This window comes from Chelonia mydas, chromosome 3 (assembly GCF_015237465.2).
Source record: "Chelonia mydas isolate rCheMyd1 chromosome 3, rCheMyd1.pri.v2, whole genome shotgun sequence".
NCBI classification, from domain to species: Eukaryota; Metazoa; Chordata; order Testudines; family Cheloniidae; genus Chelonia; species Chelonia mydas.
Genome location: NC_057851.1, coordinates 117,163,694 through 117,178,495, shown reverse-complemented (window position 1 = coordinate 117,178,495; position 14,802 = coordinate 117,163,694). Strand labels below are relative to the sequence as shown.

Genomic DNA, 14,802 nt, shown 5'->3' with positions numbered 1-14,802 from the left:
CAGTGGCCTCCGTTCCCCTGGCCACAGAGTTTCAGGCCTCAGCCACATGGCGGCAGGTGCTGGCCCTGGCCCACCCCTCCATCACTCCTGGTCCCTGCTGCGTCCTCCAGCCCTGCACTTTGGTGGTGCGACTGCAGGACTCTGGTTCCCAGGCTCCAACCGCAGGCTCACCCACCACCCCATTTCCCCAAGCACCTGCTGCCTCCCTCAGACCCTTATTAATCTCTTCCCCCATCGCCCCTCACTGCTGTACTGCCTCCCTACCTGCCTCCCCATCCAGTGCTTAATTTGTCCCCTGGCTTGCCAGGGCTGAATAAGTCTGTTGTGAAAAGTGATATTTGTATGTTTGTTAATATCACTTGTCCCTGCCTCCCAGGTAGCTAGCAAGTCTGCTGCTAAGAAAAGTGATATTAACAAACATACAAATATTACTTTTTACAGAAGTAGACTAACTAGCAAGTCTTGAAGAAAAGGCAACCCCCCAAACAAAAATCAAGAACATGCAAGGCACCTTTTTTGTTTCTATTCTGTTTAGTTCCCGTAAATAGAAACTGTACATTAATTTTTGAGTCTGCAAAAAAAACTCTAAATAAATTGCGGTGAATTGGACATGCATACTTGACAATTTTTCCTAAAATTGTCATTAACTTTAGGAAAAACAAATAAATTGGCCACCAGCAAGAGTTGGTGGCTGCACTCTGAGGCCACCAAAATTTTTGTTGTGAGAAACCCTATATAACTAGATTGGCAGTCCCCTGCTGCAATGGTAAGTCAGTCACTCACAGGCCAAAGAAATTAATGTTGTGCATAACTGAAAATGTAAAAGACCTGAAACTGCTCTCTCTGCTGTTTGACCTTGTACTGAGTTCCTCTATCTCTTCTTAAACACTGTAACCAACCAAAAAGTTTAAAGTAAATGATCCTCTATTTTGGTGGTGGTATTCCATTGCCTTTTATGGTATTTGACCCTTTCCCATTAGGTTTTGTTATGTGTGTCATTACACCTGTTGCTACAAGGCATGACCCTTTAGAACGAGAGACTTCTGAGGACTTTGTTTCATAAACATTGGTATCCTAAATATTGGTAGCCGTACTACAGAATAAAGTTGCAAACTGTCTCACTAGGAGAATAAACTGTGCATATGTATGGCAGAAATGAGTATTAACTGGATGAGTTCTCTGGAAGTTATTGCCAGGGTTAATAGCAAAATTATAGATGTTTGTTTAAATATGTAAGTCTGTAGAGTTTTCCTACTACACTTGTGAAAATAGAAATGAGAACACTTAAAATTGAAAATTGTCTTATCAGGCCATTTTTTTGTTAGTCACAGTAAAAATACTATTGATACTGGTATTAATGTTATCACCAAAATAAAATGTTACTTGGAAGTTCTGCCTCCTGATGTTTGTACTGGAAGAGTGAATAGCATGGCTTGTTATCAAACAGATGTTGTGTACTTCAGCATCTGACCTCGCTGATGTGTGGTTGTTGTGGTCTGTTTTTTTTGTTTAAGGATGGGAATGCAAAGATGGGCTAACTTTCTGAACTCAGTAACTGGACCAAATCAGACTGACTAAGGTTTTTTTCTTCCTCAGTTCACAATGACTAATGAAGAACCTCTCCCAAAGAAGGTAAGTTTGAAAATTTCCCCCATTTTTCCTTGTTTTGTTGGTAGCAGAGACAAACAGTTAAATTATTTTGGTTTTTTTTTACTTTGTAGGTTCGCCTTAGTGAAACAGACTTTAAGGTTTTGGCTAGAGATGAACTGATCCTAAGGTAAAGTAATAAATGGTTTTTGTATAAACAAACTTTTAAATGGGATTTCTCTCAAATCCTAATGGGAAAAGCACCACTCTGTCCAAACTGCTATTCCTAAAGTACACCATGTAGCAGTACATGTAATTTGGTAGTTGACAATGGCCAAGATTTTCAAAAGTGATTTTGATGTTTGGGTGTCCAACTCGAAACGTATTAAAAGGGTTTGATTTCTCATATTGCTGCTCTCCACCCTCTGAAAAATCAGGGCTCTTTAAAGGTGTCTCAGCTTAAATATCCAGAACTGAGGCACCTGAAATCACTAGTCACTCTCAAAAGCATTTGTCAGTATCTGTAAATATGTCCTTGGAGTTATCAGGGTTCAAAAAAATCCACTTTAATTGTAAATAGCATACTAGTATTGGTGAGTAGGGAGAATTAAGCAGCTAGAAACCTCTCTATAATTTAAGCTTTTTATTTAAAAACAAGTTTCTGGCAGTCTTCACACCCCATAAGGATCTCTTGAATGTGGATCAAATATCAACTGATGCAGTGCTGTCTTTCTGAGCCTGCATACATTTTCTGTACCTCAGCTGCTTAACCTTTTTCCCCAAGTAGTAGCTGAGTGAAATTGGCAAAATTGATCCATATCACTACTGCTATTGGGAGTTCTTTAACCAGCACTGAAACTGACAATCTTTGTTTTTCCTCCACTCTTATGGAAAGCTGTCTGGAACAAATACACTGAAACTAATCAAAGGAGGGAACATCAGAAACAGACTTGGGAGAGCAAAAGAGACTGACTATATGGTGAAGAGAAAGAAGTCCCTTTCCCTAGCCATTAAGTGGGAGTATTTAAAATTGGTCAGATGTTTTCAGATTCTGGCTAGTAGGTTTTTGTAATTGTAAAAGTTGCAACAGTTTAACTTAAATCTGTTCACTTATCCCAACGTCAGGCCCTCTGATGAGCACAATCCAGTTGTAAACAAATTTAACTGTGTCCACACAGTTGGGATTGTGTCAATACAGGGATGGATGTTGGTTTAAGTAAATAGATTTTAAAAAACAATTGTTAAATCATTGCAGATCTTGTATGTAGATCAGGCCAAATGAAGGGAATTCACTCTGTGTTGGAATACCCTCCCGCCTTTAAGCAGCTGGAAGTGGTAGGCTGGATTTTTCACCAGGCTGTTACTGCTGAACCTTGCTGGTGACTGCACCCCACCACAACCACCTGGTCTGTTGTGTGGCCTTCATCCAGGAATTTTTCAAGCCTGTATCTCATGTTAGATGGCAAGTGACTTCAGAGTTGTCTTTGGACACAGGAATATACATAAGTGTTGTCTCACAACCTTGAAGTATGGAAGTTGGGACTTTATTTTGTTTGGTTTTTTTCCCCTTAAGATACTGGAGTATTTACTAACTGGCAATATTCATGTTTACATATCTAGTATGTAGGAATTGTATAGACTTACTTTCCTTGGTTGTATATTTTGACAACTTAAAATGTTTCAGTATCTTCTGTGGTGTCTGTGGGAATTTTACTGTCTGTATATGTTGTGCACTGATTATCAGTGCACATTTGTGGGTAATGTTTTGCTGTTCTTTAATGGGGCTAAAAGATGTACACATGAAGTAGATAAACATCACATCCTGGCACTGGTTACATCAGTGAGTAAACAAATCATTAACTTGAAGTTCCACAACAAATACTGTCCTTCCAACTTTTTTCAAACTGGTTACATGAGTAATTTTTAAAAATAGATCCAGCTACACCTAGGGGAACCCAAATTCATTATAGCTCTGCATGACAGCAGCTGCTGTGTTGTCTCCCCCCCCCCACTTTATCCAGTAGCTTACTACTATAGGAATGACATTCCCCTTGCTTATACAGACAGCTCAAGAGCAGACTATGGTTCCAACATTTATCATGGAATCCTGCCTTTAAGTCGTCTTTGTTCTCCCCCCCCCATGTCATTCCTAACACTGTTTCCACTCTACAAATGGCTTCTGTAGAGCACGTATGTACACCACTTGTGAACTGCATGAGGCTGCAAATGTGAATAACGTAGCTGAAGTCAACGTACTTAAATCTACTCACCGCGGTGTCTTCGCTGCAGTGAGTCAACAGCTGATGCTTCCCCATCGACTCCACCTCTTGCTCTGGTAGAGTACTGGAGTGGATGGGAGAGCGCTCAGCAGTTAATTTATCGTGTCTAGACTAGACACGATAAATCAACCCCTGCTGGATTAATCACTGCCCCTCGATCCTGCAGGTAATGTAGAGAAGCCCTTAGAACTTAATGTACAAGGTAAGTAACTTCTCTTTCTTTGAGTAGTGTCCCTATTGGTGCTCCACTCAGACTCCAGAGCAGCATTCCTGGAAAGAGGATCACGCTTCAGAGCTGGATCTAAAACTGTTGATAAGACTGCTTTGTCAACAGCAGCGTATGGCTGCCTGGAGACATATACCAGAACAAAGTGTTTGGAAACTGTGAACTGATGCTCAAGTTGCAGCTTTGCCAATTTCTGCATCTACTACACTTTTCAACTATGTATGTGTCTCCCAGACAGTGGATGCACTGTGAATGTCAGTTGCTATCTGCAGTAGATTCCAAGCATGTGAGGCACTGCTTGAGTCCCAGGGACCCTGGTATAGCACACTAATGACAACCCCTGAGCAGAGTCTCTTAGGGGGTGGGTAGTGTGGGGGGGGAGAAAAAGAAATGAGGTGTTTAATGGAGGGGAAAACCCTAAAACAAAATAGAGCTATAAAGTAAAAGGAAACAATGTAAACCTGAAGCAGGCATGCTAGATGCTCTGTTGCAGAACAATTAAGTAATGAAGGGTGGTGGTTTGCCCTCTTGAACACAGCTCTGTATCGCCTCTGTATGGACATGAGGAAGTCATGGGATGAAGAGGCACTGTTACCAAAAATCTCAGATTAAAGGCGCATGGAGGGCATGCACATCTGAAGTGGAGGCTACTCAGAGAAGTCATGTTCTAAGGTTGAACAATTGCAGCACAAATGTTGAAAACTCCTCACTATACAGGCAAAGGAAAATATCTTCCTTATAGCATCTTCAGAGTTCTGATCAGCACCTTTCCAGAAGATGAACAGCCTGACTAACTGAGGCTGTTTTAATCTAGCAACAGTCACAGGTTTATTATTTTGAATGACTTTTAAAATTACTTGCAGATAAAACCACTTGAATTTGGACTAAGCTGTCTTCGTAGTGACAAAACCGTGCATGATTGGCACCATCTTTCCTACTTGAGCTTTGACAGATTTGGACAGATTCTGAGGGAGTTGCAGGGTACAAGCCTACAGGTTGAGTCCATAACTTGTCTAATGAAGGAAAGTGGGAATATGCTTGGCTATTGTTGAAGGGAAGGCATTGATCCACTTCAAGAAGGCTAGGATGTTGCTTAAGAAAACTTCTTGTCATTGTTCTCAGCTATTACTCTGTCCAAATCATCTTTTTTAGTGAATGTTGGTTAGAAGGTTGTGATGGAACAGTTCTGGCAGAACCATAAGTAATGATATCCTTGACCCAAGTCTCTCTCTTTTTTTTTTTTTTTTTTTTGGATAAACCCTGGGAATAGTGGTGTGGTGGTTCCACTCCTAGTAGTGGATTAAAATTAGATGTCAATGCTACTTTTTCTGGAAATGTCAGTTAACAGTATTAAAGCCCATAAAGTGTGTGTTTGCTGTTGGAGCCTACCAATGGTAGACAGTTTTTGTTTTTAAGGGAGCAAGAGCCCCAAAGATCATGTGGAACAAATTACTCCCCTACCTGGATGACTATTGTGCATAATTTTGTTATTCCCCTTTTTATTAATCTATGTATAAAACCAGTAGGAGGCCTAGTGAGGAAGTATGGGCTGTAGTGTCAATCATCCAAGATAAGTTATGCTTGTATCGCTGTGGAAAGCAACAAGAAGAAATGCCAGAGATCTGTACAGTAAATTTTTTAAAAGGATGTTGAAAAATTGAGTTAAAAAAACTAAAAGGTTTCAGGTCTTGAAAACATGTCCTTCAGTGAGAGACTGAGGTCCTTCAGTCTATTAACCTTCTCTCTAATAAATCAGATATCAAATTTGTAGATTAAGTCCAGAAAGGATCATTAAATCATCTAGCCCAGCGGTTCTCAAACTGTGGGTCAGGACCCCATTTTAATACGATCGCCAGGCTGCATTAGACTTACTGGGGTTTGGGGCTGAAGCTGAAATCTGAGCCCCAGTGCTGAAGCCCTCAAGCTGTGGCGCCCCGTCCGGGTGACAGGGCTTTGGCCCTGGGTGGTGGGGCTTGGGCTTTGGTCCCCCTTCCCAGGGTCCCCATAATAATTTTGGTTGTCAGAAGGGGGTCGCATGCAATGAAGTTTGAGGAAACCCTGAAGTAGTCTGACCTCTTGTGTAACGCAGGCCACAGAATTTCACCCAGTTACTCCTGTATTGAGCTCAGTAATGTGTCACTAAAGCATATTTTCAGGAGAAGCATCCAGTCTTTATTTGAAGACCTATACAGGGAGAAGATCCTGATGGCTAGAGAGCACATTAATCTTAGGTAGTCATAAGAAGATCCAATGGCTGGATCAGATGGGGAAATAAGATGTAAGCTTTCTAACAGCAAGCATAATATTGGAATAGATTATCAGGTGTGGTAGAAAGAAAAGGAGTACTTGTGGCACCTTAGAGACTAACCAGTTTATTTGAGCATGAGCTTTCGTGAGCTACAGCTCACTTCATCGGATGCATAGCATATAAATAAACTGGTTAGTCTCTAAGGTGCCACAAGTACTCCTTTTCTTTTTACGAATACAGACTAACACGGCTGTTACTCTGAAACCAGGTGTGGTAGGTCCTCCTCACTTGAACTCTTCACATCAAAGTTTGACATCTATCTTTTTAAAACAAAACAAAACTATAGCTCCTCAAAAGTTAAGCTCAGTGGAGGAATTATTGGGTGGAATTCTATTCACTGTGTTTATGCAGGAGATCAGGTTAGATTAGGAGGTTAACAAATGGGGGTCACGAGTACATGCATGAAGCAGAGAGCAACTACTTTATATAGTTCTAGTGTTTTGGAAAATTACACACACCCTACATTGCAGTGGAAAGGTATTTACTTCAGAAAGTATTGTAAACATAATGCAGAAATCTTTGTTTCTAATCACAATATATATTTGTATTATCACCACGTTAAGGAAATTGGGCTCTGGGGATTGTAATATCGTGCATGCAGGTTTGTCATCTTGAGGCTAAAAAGGTGGGACAACAGAGGGCTTGATTATTCAGCTGCTGAAAAGCTGCACTAAACTAGACCAATCAAAACACTGAGATCAGCGCCCCCCCCCCCCCCCCCCAAGTGTGTCTGACTGTTAAATTACAAATTATAGTGTGGTACTGGGGGGGAGAAGGAGGCTTGTGGCCTAAAGCCCCCCCCAAAATTTGCTGTACCCCCTCCTCCAACGCAAAGGCCAAGCATTATGCAGAAGTAAAGGTGGCATGATACGGCATTGCCACCCTTACTTGTGCAGTTCTGCGCTGCTGTTGGTGGCAGCACTGTCTTCAGAGTTCGGCGACCAGCCAGCAGTCGCCACTCTCCAGCTGCCCAGCTCTTGAGCAGCACCTGCCACCACCAGCAGCACAGAAGTAAGAGTTGCAATAGGGCACTAGCAAGTCTGCTGTGAAAAGTGATATTTGTATGTTTGTTAATACCACTTTTCACAGCCTCCCAGTTAGCTAGCAAGTCTGCTCTGAAGTCTGTGCTAATGTCTGGTGTAAAAAGTGATACACAGTTTAAGTTTAAAAAAAAAAAAAAAAACTTTTCTGCCTGTAAAAATGGTTCTTAAAGTTAAGTGGCGAGAAAAGGTAAATTCATTTTAACATTTAAAATAGTGTTTAAATAAGCGTTTAATTTATATGGGGGTGGGGTGTCTCTGAGAGGGGTTGCCAATCCAAAAAGTTTGAGAACCATTGAGTTAGATTATGTTGGCTGCTATTAGCCTTAAAATCTGTAAACCCTCCTCAGAGGGTATTTGTGCCATTTGCCTAGAAGATAAGGTGCTGCTCTGGGAAGCAGGTTTTGTTCCCAGTTCTGCCACTGACTTGCTGTGAGCGCTTGGGTAACCTGTTACCCCTACCACCCATTTGTCTATCATGTCTGTTTAGACTGTAAACTCTTAATGACAAGGATTCTTAACTGTTTGTACTGTGCTTAGGACAATTGGGCCTTGATATCTGTTGAAGCTTTTAAGTACCACTGTAATACAAATACTTGATGCATGAACAGAATCCAGCTAATTTTTTCTAGCTTTGCTCTGTATTAACAGGGGCAACAAGTACACCAGACCCGTGCTAGAGCGCGCATCTGTATAGCACGAGTTTGCATATAACGCGGTCGTGGCCATGGATCCCAAATTTAATTCCTTTAATTGTAATGCATTTTAACGCGGTCCCCACTAGAATGCGGTACCGCACATGGATCCCAAATCCTGTGTTCTAGCAAGGTTCCGGTGTAGTAACTTTTGTCACACAAGCAAGCAAATACAGACTGCTATTACACAAAAGAAATCTGTTCAATAAGAATGTGGCATTTTTAGTCATACTTCTGAGTAAAACTGCACTTTGACAGTTACTAGGAAACTGGCTTAATCTTCCTAGCCTTTAAACCATCAATTTTCATGAAAAAGTGCTGTTAGTTAACACCTATTAAATGTGCTGTTCTGTCTCAAGTTTAACGTTTCAGGAAGTAGCATTTCACTGCAGCTCCTGCTGCAGATGTGTTCTCTGGGGTTATGAATAGATGCTGTTATAGGAACATATGTCAAAGGCAGGAGTTAAAGCACAGTAAATAACCTCAGTGCAGGATTTTCACTCCTGGATATTGTGCCTTCCTGGCTCTTCAGATTTTTGCTCCTCTGTGGTACCTGTAGGCTGGCTGTATGGCAGGGCTTTTCCCTGCTCAGAACATTCCAACCCCAGGTACCTCAGAGGCTTGAACATTTTGAGGTAGTTCTTTTTTGACTGGTCAAGAAAGGAACTTCCTCTGTGAGCTGTCTGATGACATATGAAGGTTAATTGTGTGCAGTAAAAGGTTCCCTTGAGTCTGTTTACACCCCCCAAGCACGTGGCGTGCAATGAAAACTGCAAGGCTTTTTGATAAGTAGATTCCACTTATTAGCACCTCAGTTGCCAGTAAAAAGTTATTTGGCAGTTGCTAGTAAGTGGAAGGCAGGTTTCTGAGTCAGTAGCCAAGGAAGGAAACAAAGGGCTGCAGCCTGGGAGGGCATGCTCCCAGAAAATCCGTTTACAGGCAGGGTGACAGCAGAGGGAGGCTGCAGCCCACATGCCAGGCTTTCTGTGGGGAGCAAGGGGACTGGGAACCAATGGGGCTACACTGTACCTCCCCCTGTGCTCTCTGGGCTTGGGGATAAGCACATCCACAGCCTCTTGAAAAATTAGGCTGGAGCAAGCTCAGCATTCAGACTTCGAGTTAAACTACTGGTGTGCTAGAGGCACCTCCTGCTGCCGCCGCACCCCCCCCCCCCCCCCCGCCCAGTCTTAAGAGCTAAGGGAATTTCCTAAATGTGTAGAGGGCACAAGATCCAAGAATGAATCCTGTATGGTATTTGCAGAGTAATAATAATGTAAGTTTGTTCTTGAAAATTGATATTTAAGCGTCAGAACTTAGTAGAAATTCCAAAGGAAAATCTTGAAGAAGAAAAAAAAAGCTGGCCATAAAATAGAACAGATTGAAAATGCTCCTATAAATTAGGAGATGGCAACTTTTAACAGAAATATTATTTACTGGGTGCATACACTTTATTCCTAGGGGTCAGGTGCTCATAAATAAATTTAAGATTTTATTTGGACAAATCACTCCTTCCCTGTAACTGAATTTTATCTCAAATTAGACTTTTTTCAGACCTTTAATCGAAATGGAAAAATGTCTCAAGGAATAATTGCAAGAATGTTCTTATTTAAGCAAAATTCTGAAGTTGTCTCATGGTCATTACTAAAATATTAATCTTATTGTATACCTTACCATTTGATAAAGACCTCTTGAAGTCAGCTATTAAGTCCATTGGGAGCTCATTGCTTTGAAAAATCTAGGTAGTTTATTTAGTAGTGTAATTTTTTTTTTCTTGTCCTTAAGACTTTGACCTGGATGTCCAAATGCCACTCCCCCCTTCCCCCCCCCCCCCCCACAAATTTTGTTTGCATCAGAATGGTGTAATCTAGAGTCTTTTTGAATAAATGGATTATTTAAGTATTCCATGGCTAGAGTAGCTAAAAGATGGCCAACTCTAACAACTGCTTGTTTGCCAATAACTTAACCATTTGTCTCCCATTCACTGGATTTTCAGAAGACAATCCTGGCTTGAACAAGCCAAGAAAACTTTCCAACTTTTCACCTTATTAATTTTAACTGTCTGAATCTCTTGATGGATTCTAAATCCACTTGTATGCTGTGCGTTTGTGTTCACTTTTTATTACTAAATTTTGGTTTTCATAGTTTTGCATTTGGGAACACGATAATATTTAAATGAACAAGTAAAGTGTTCCATATATTCATGACTAAATAGTAAACATGAATGGTCTAAAGTTTTGTCCAGAATAATGCAGACAACCTTCTAAGACTTTTAGTATGTCACTTTTTTTAGAAGGTAGTGATTTTTCTTTATCCTTTTTCTCTTTAGTTCAGAGGCAGAATTAAACTTGACTTTTAGCCATGAAAGTCAACTTTTCCATTGTTTTAACTAACAAATAGATGATCCTATACACACACACACGCACACACACCCCTGCATGTTTCCCTTGTGACCTATTCTGGTTATGGTACAAATGTGTATTATGTTAGTGTTTTTAAATTAAGATGCGTCAGTCTAATGAATCAAGGTTCAGAAATGTTTGTTTTCCTCCCTTAATAGGTGGAAGCAATATGAAGCATATGTACAGGCTCTGGAGGGCAAATACACAGATCTTAATTGTAAGTTAGTCCACTTTCAAAGTCATAAATGTTACACAAATCTGTTTAAATAGTGTTTCAAGTGATTTATATGCCTTGTAAAAAAAAAAAAAATTTACAGTGGGGAATAATAATCTGAACAGAAGGTGTTACTTGGCTGGTGCATTGGCCGGGATGGTTTAGTATAGGCCACAAGACCTGCATCCTCTAGAGTAGATATCCACCCCCTGTCTTCCATTGAAGATCTTCCAGTGGCTTCTTCATCTATCAGTAAATGGTCTGTTTTTTGTTTGGGCATGTATAAAATTAGCAGGTGTGCCCCGACTGGGGGGGAAATACATATCCTTTTTAAGAAAGACTTTGGCAATCATATTACCCTGTGGAAGAGAGGCCGTTTTACAAAAATGTTCTAGGATGAGAAGTGAAAGGATTTTTGGTTAGGGGAAGTGGTCTAAAATGAATCGCCAGTTAAGTCTTGTATAGATCATGTATCTTAGTTTACCACTTTTGAATATTCACCAGCTATGCTGTTTTTACTGTAGCTCTTCTCCTTTTGAAAGAAGAAGAGAGACTTCCACCCACCCTAAGATTGGATGAATGAGTGTGTTTTTGGGGTAGCTGAGTTACCAATCCTACTTATGTCACTAATTGGATTGGCAGCTAAAATAATGGATTCACCACCCCGCTTTCAAATCTTGAGAATTCTTTGTACCACTACTCTTCAAGGTGGCTTTGTTCTCTTTTTCAACTTGTCTTTATCATGCTTGCTTTGAGAGAGGCTGACCTCTAATTGGGTTCTTGCTCGTTGTGGTTTTGTACTTGCAACAAACTGAAATGAGTGTATACCATGGTTTCCCTCTGTGCTGGGACCACTCTAGCCCTGTAGAAGTGCATGAATGGACTAGATGTGTAACTTCCACTCGAATGCTCCTGCCATCTTCAGGTACAGGAACAGTTGTACCAGCACAAATAGTCAGTGACTAAAACTATTACAGATTTTGTACAAAAACAATTTTTTTAAATCCTCCCCAAAACTAGTATTAAAAGTTTTTCCTTAGTGTGCATTAAAAGAGCTCAAGTAGTTTTAAAATAACATTGTTAAATAGCACTTCCAGCATCTTGTCATATTAGTTGACAAATGCTATGAGCAAAACAAAAACATACATTATTATAATGTCAGTAGAAACAAAAATTGAATCCCTAACTTACATTTCCAACATATCTAATATAAATGTTTTAACATGGTGTGTGGTTGGAATGAAACGTTAAAATGTGATTGGATTGCCATCTTTGAAGTTTTGTAATGTCAAAATGTGGCTGTGGGGTTTTGACATTCCAGCTTGAGTATTGTCTAAAAACAATGCTGCTTAGAAATTGAGTACAGTTGCTGAGAATGCACACTCCTCAGCTATACTGGTCTCTTTCTGAAGACCTTTCCCTCCCTTAATACCAGTGCAGTTCCTTGGGTCCTAGTAGCAGAGTAGGAGTGCTAGTGAAGAAGAGGCACAAACAGTGGCTGGTTTACACTAGCGCTCTTGCAGTTGCTACTACTGGTATTTAACATGATAGAAAGCTTTCAAAAAAGGACTAGTAGAAACTACCTAACAGGGACTAATGTCACAAATTTAAAATGGACTTTAGAGTAATTCCAGTATCTAAACCTTGATGTTTTTGACTTAGTTTTCCTTTTAATCTATTTTTAAAGCAACCAATTTATGCTTTCTAAAGTCATCATAGTCTTTGAACTAGTCTGTTGTAAACTAGGCTATTAAAGTTTTTGTGATTTCTGTATTTTATCATTTAATATTAGCTAATGATGTAACTGGATTGAGAGAGTCTGAAGAGAAGCTGAAGCAACAACAGCAAGAGTCTGCCCGAAGAGAGAATATCCTAGTGATGAGGCTGGCAACTAAGGAACAGGAAATGCAAGAGTGTACTGTAAGTATTTAATGTTGATAAATGTCTTAATGTTATAGGAATGTGTTTCCAGCTGAGCATGTACTGCATATTGTTATCTTGTGGGGGAAAATAGGATCAGAATCTAAAGAGTAATTTAATATGGAAGAATATACATTTTAACTTAAACTCAAGTAAGATATTTAATAAGAGGCCCTGAAACATAAACCCTTGTGTCTGAGGCCTAAAGCCTGAACCAAAGTACTTCCAGGCATTGCTAAGCAAAGCTGGGCTGTGAGCCAGAGGCAGGCCCTAATTGCAGTACTTGGCAAGAAAAGGGCTCCTTGAAAGCACGTGCTAATGATATAAGTAGTAATAAGAGGAATATGTGCCAAGATGGCACCTGGACATCCCGATACAAGGACACTTACAGAGATAGGGAACAACCAGGTGCATCCCAAAGACAGGGTCAAAAGGGCAGCATGATGGACAGATCTGTTTGTTTGTTTGAACCAACATGATCAAAGTGGGAAACAGCACCCTAATGAGTCAATACGTCAGTAGGGATGAGTAATCTGTCCTGCGACTGTATAAAAATAGGTCCTGGAGCGCACATCTTTGTCCAGCCTAGGGGGCAGTGGAGTGTCCTGCCACTGACTGAGCTGTGCCCATTGCTGGGGGCACATATTCATAGTATGTCCTATAGAGTCTATAGGAAACTACTGCTGTGCTTCGTTTGACAATAAACCTGGCAGGGTGCCTTCGTACCTTACTAGAGTCTGTGGTTTTTGGGAGTTCTCTCGGGGTCTACTGTATCAGCTATCTTCACAGAGCTGGGGCAGCACACAAAGGGAACACGCATGTAGCCGACTTATCATTGAACCAGAGCAGAGCACCTCACCGGTAGCTACCAACAACAGATAATTAATATAGCAAAGACATTCCTCTCCTGATCAGTGGCACTAATTCAAGTGCTGTTATATTCAAACAATTCCATACTTTTGCTGCTGCTAGCCTGTTGCATGAGGCCATTTTCTTTTTTTAATATATAGTTTATCGAATGTATAAATGTGAAATAACTTCTTCACTTTGGATATGGGAGCAGACTTTGGAAGTCAGTGGCATTTTATCCTTAAGCGCCAAGAATCAAGGTCTACTGCTGGAGCTTCTGGTCTGACATAATTCATATTGATGTTGAGTTGCTGGTTTTTGTTATCCTTCCCACTGATTCAGATGGGTAGACAATGCAGTAATTTTAGGAAAGGAGGTTATTTTTTTTAACCAGAATTCTTTTGAAATTTAGCAGCTCAGCTTTTCTTTTCCCTCAGGGTTACACTTCAGTTGCTCCTCTTTTTATATTTAATGGTTTTTTCTTTCTACTCACCCTCTCCCCCCTTTATTTTTCTCTGATTTTTCTATCTTTAATTTGGCCTCTGGGGATTCCTCTTTCCTTGTTTATGGAATTCTAAGAGAATCCCATATTTTCTCCTTTTTACAGGTTTCTTCCATATCACCTCTACCTTGCTCACTGAAAAAATAAATACTTGATTAGATGAGAAACTCAGGAGAGAGAGCGAGCTGTAAAATGCTTCCTAATCATAGGGGTTAAGTGTGCCATCCATTCACAGTGTACTCCTAGGATCTGCTTGCATGGGGAACAAAGACCTAAGCGCTATTGAGAACAGTTTCACAACACCCTTCCCTTTCTCCAGTCTTCCTCCCTCCTCCTCTTCGGGATCACAGAGGTGCCAGAAGTAGTAGTGTGAAACGTATTATCAGGTTTACACCACTGGTGCAGAGCCACCTTTGAAATATTGTCACAGTCCTCTACTTCTGCTGTGAAAGTTAAGAAATGAGGGGAGAGCATGTTTTCCTTCCCCCATCCCCATATTCTTATTTACAAATGAATGACTGCAACAATTTTATTTTTCTGGTAAGGAACATTATTTCAGTTCAGAGAGATTTTTGAAATACGTACAGGAATCACTTTCTTTTTAGATAGTCAGATTAAACTGTTTCCACGATGAGTCTGTAGAACATAGATCAATTGTTGAATTTAAGTGTGTGGGGGGGCATACCATTGAGCTTGAAAGACTTAATCATCCAGTAGCTGTAGATACAAGATTATACATTTTTGACAATCATGTAAATCCTTGTAATGATGCATCCTTACCTT

The 14,802-nt window shown here is 40.4% G+C and overlaps 1 protein-coding gene and 1 long non-coding RNA gene across 6 annotated transcripts in view; both read left to right on the top strand.

Moving 5' to 3' along the window:
• LOC102935616 (WT1 associated protein) overlaps positions 1 to 14,802 on the top strand; it is a 37,320-nt gene that overhangs the window by 10,793 nt on the left and 11,725 nt on the right. For all 5 annotated transcript variants that reach the window (XR_006290046.1, XR_006290045.1, XM_007065687.4 and 2 more), the window contains exons 2-5: positions 1,597 to 1,632; positions 1,722 to 1,777; positions 10,693 to 10,751; positions 12,541 to 12,668. Coding sequence is in view for 3 of the 5 variants with exons in the window: in XM_007065687.4 (XP_007065749.1) it covers positions 1,603 to 1,632; positions 1,722 to 1,777; positions 10,693 to 10,751; positions 12,541 to 12,668 (273 nt within the window). In the remaining 2 variants the exon portion in view is untranslated. The remainder of the gene's footprint in view (positions 1 to 1,596; positions 1,633 to 1,721; positions 1,778 to 10,692; positions 10,752 to 12,540; positions 12,669 to 14,802) is intronic.
• On the top strand, positions 1,784 to 9,481 carry LOC122465305. The gene is made up of 2 exons (XR_006290047.1): positions 1,784 to 6,414; positions 6,609 to 9,481. It is a non-coding gene; the product is annotated as an uncharacterized LOC122465305 (long non-coding RNA).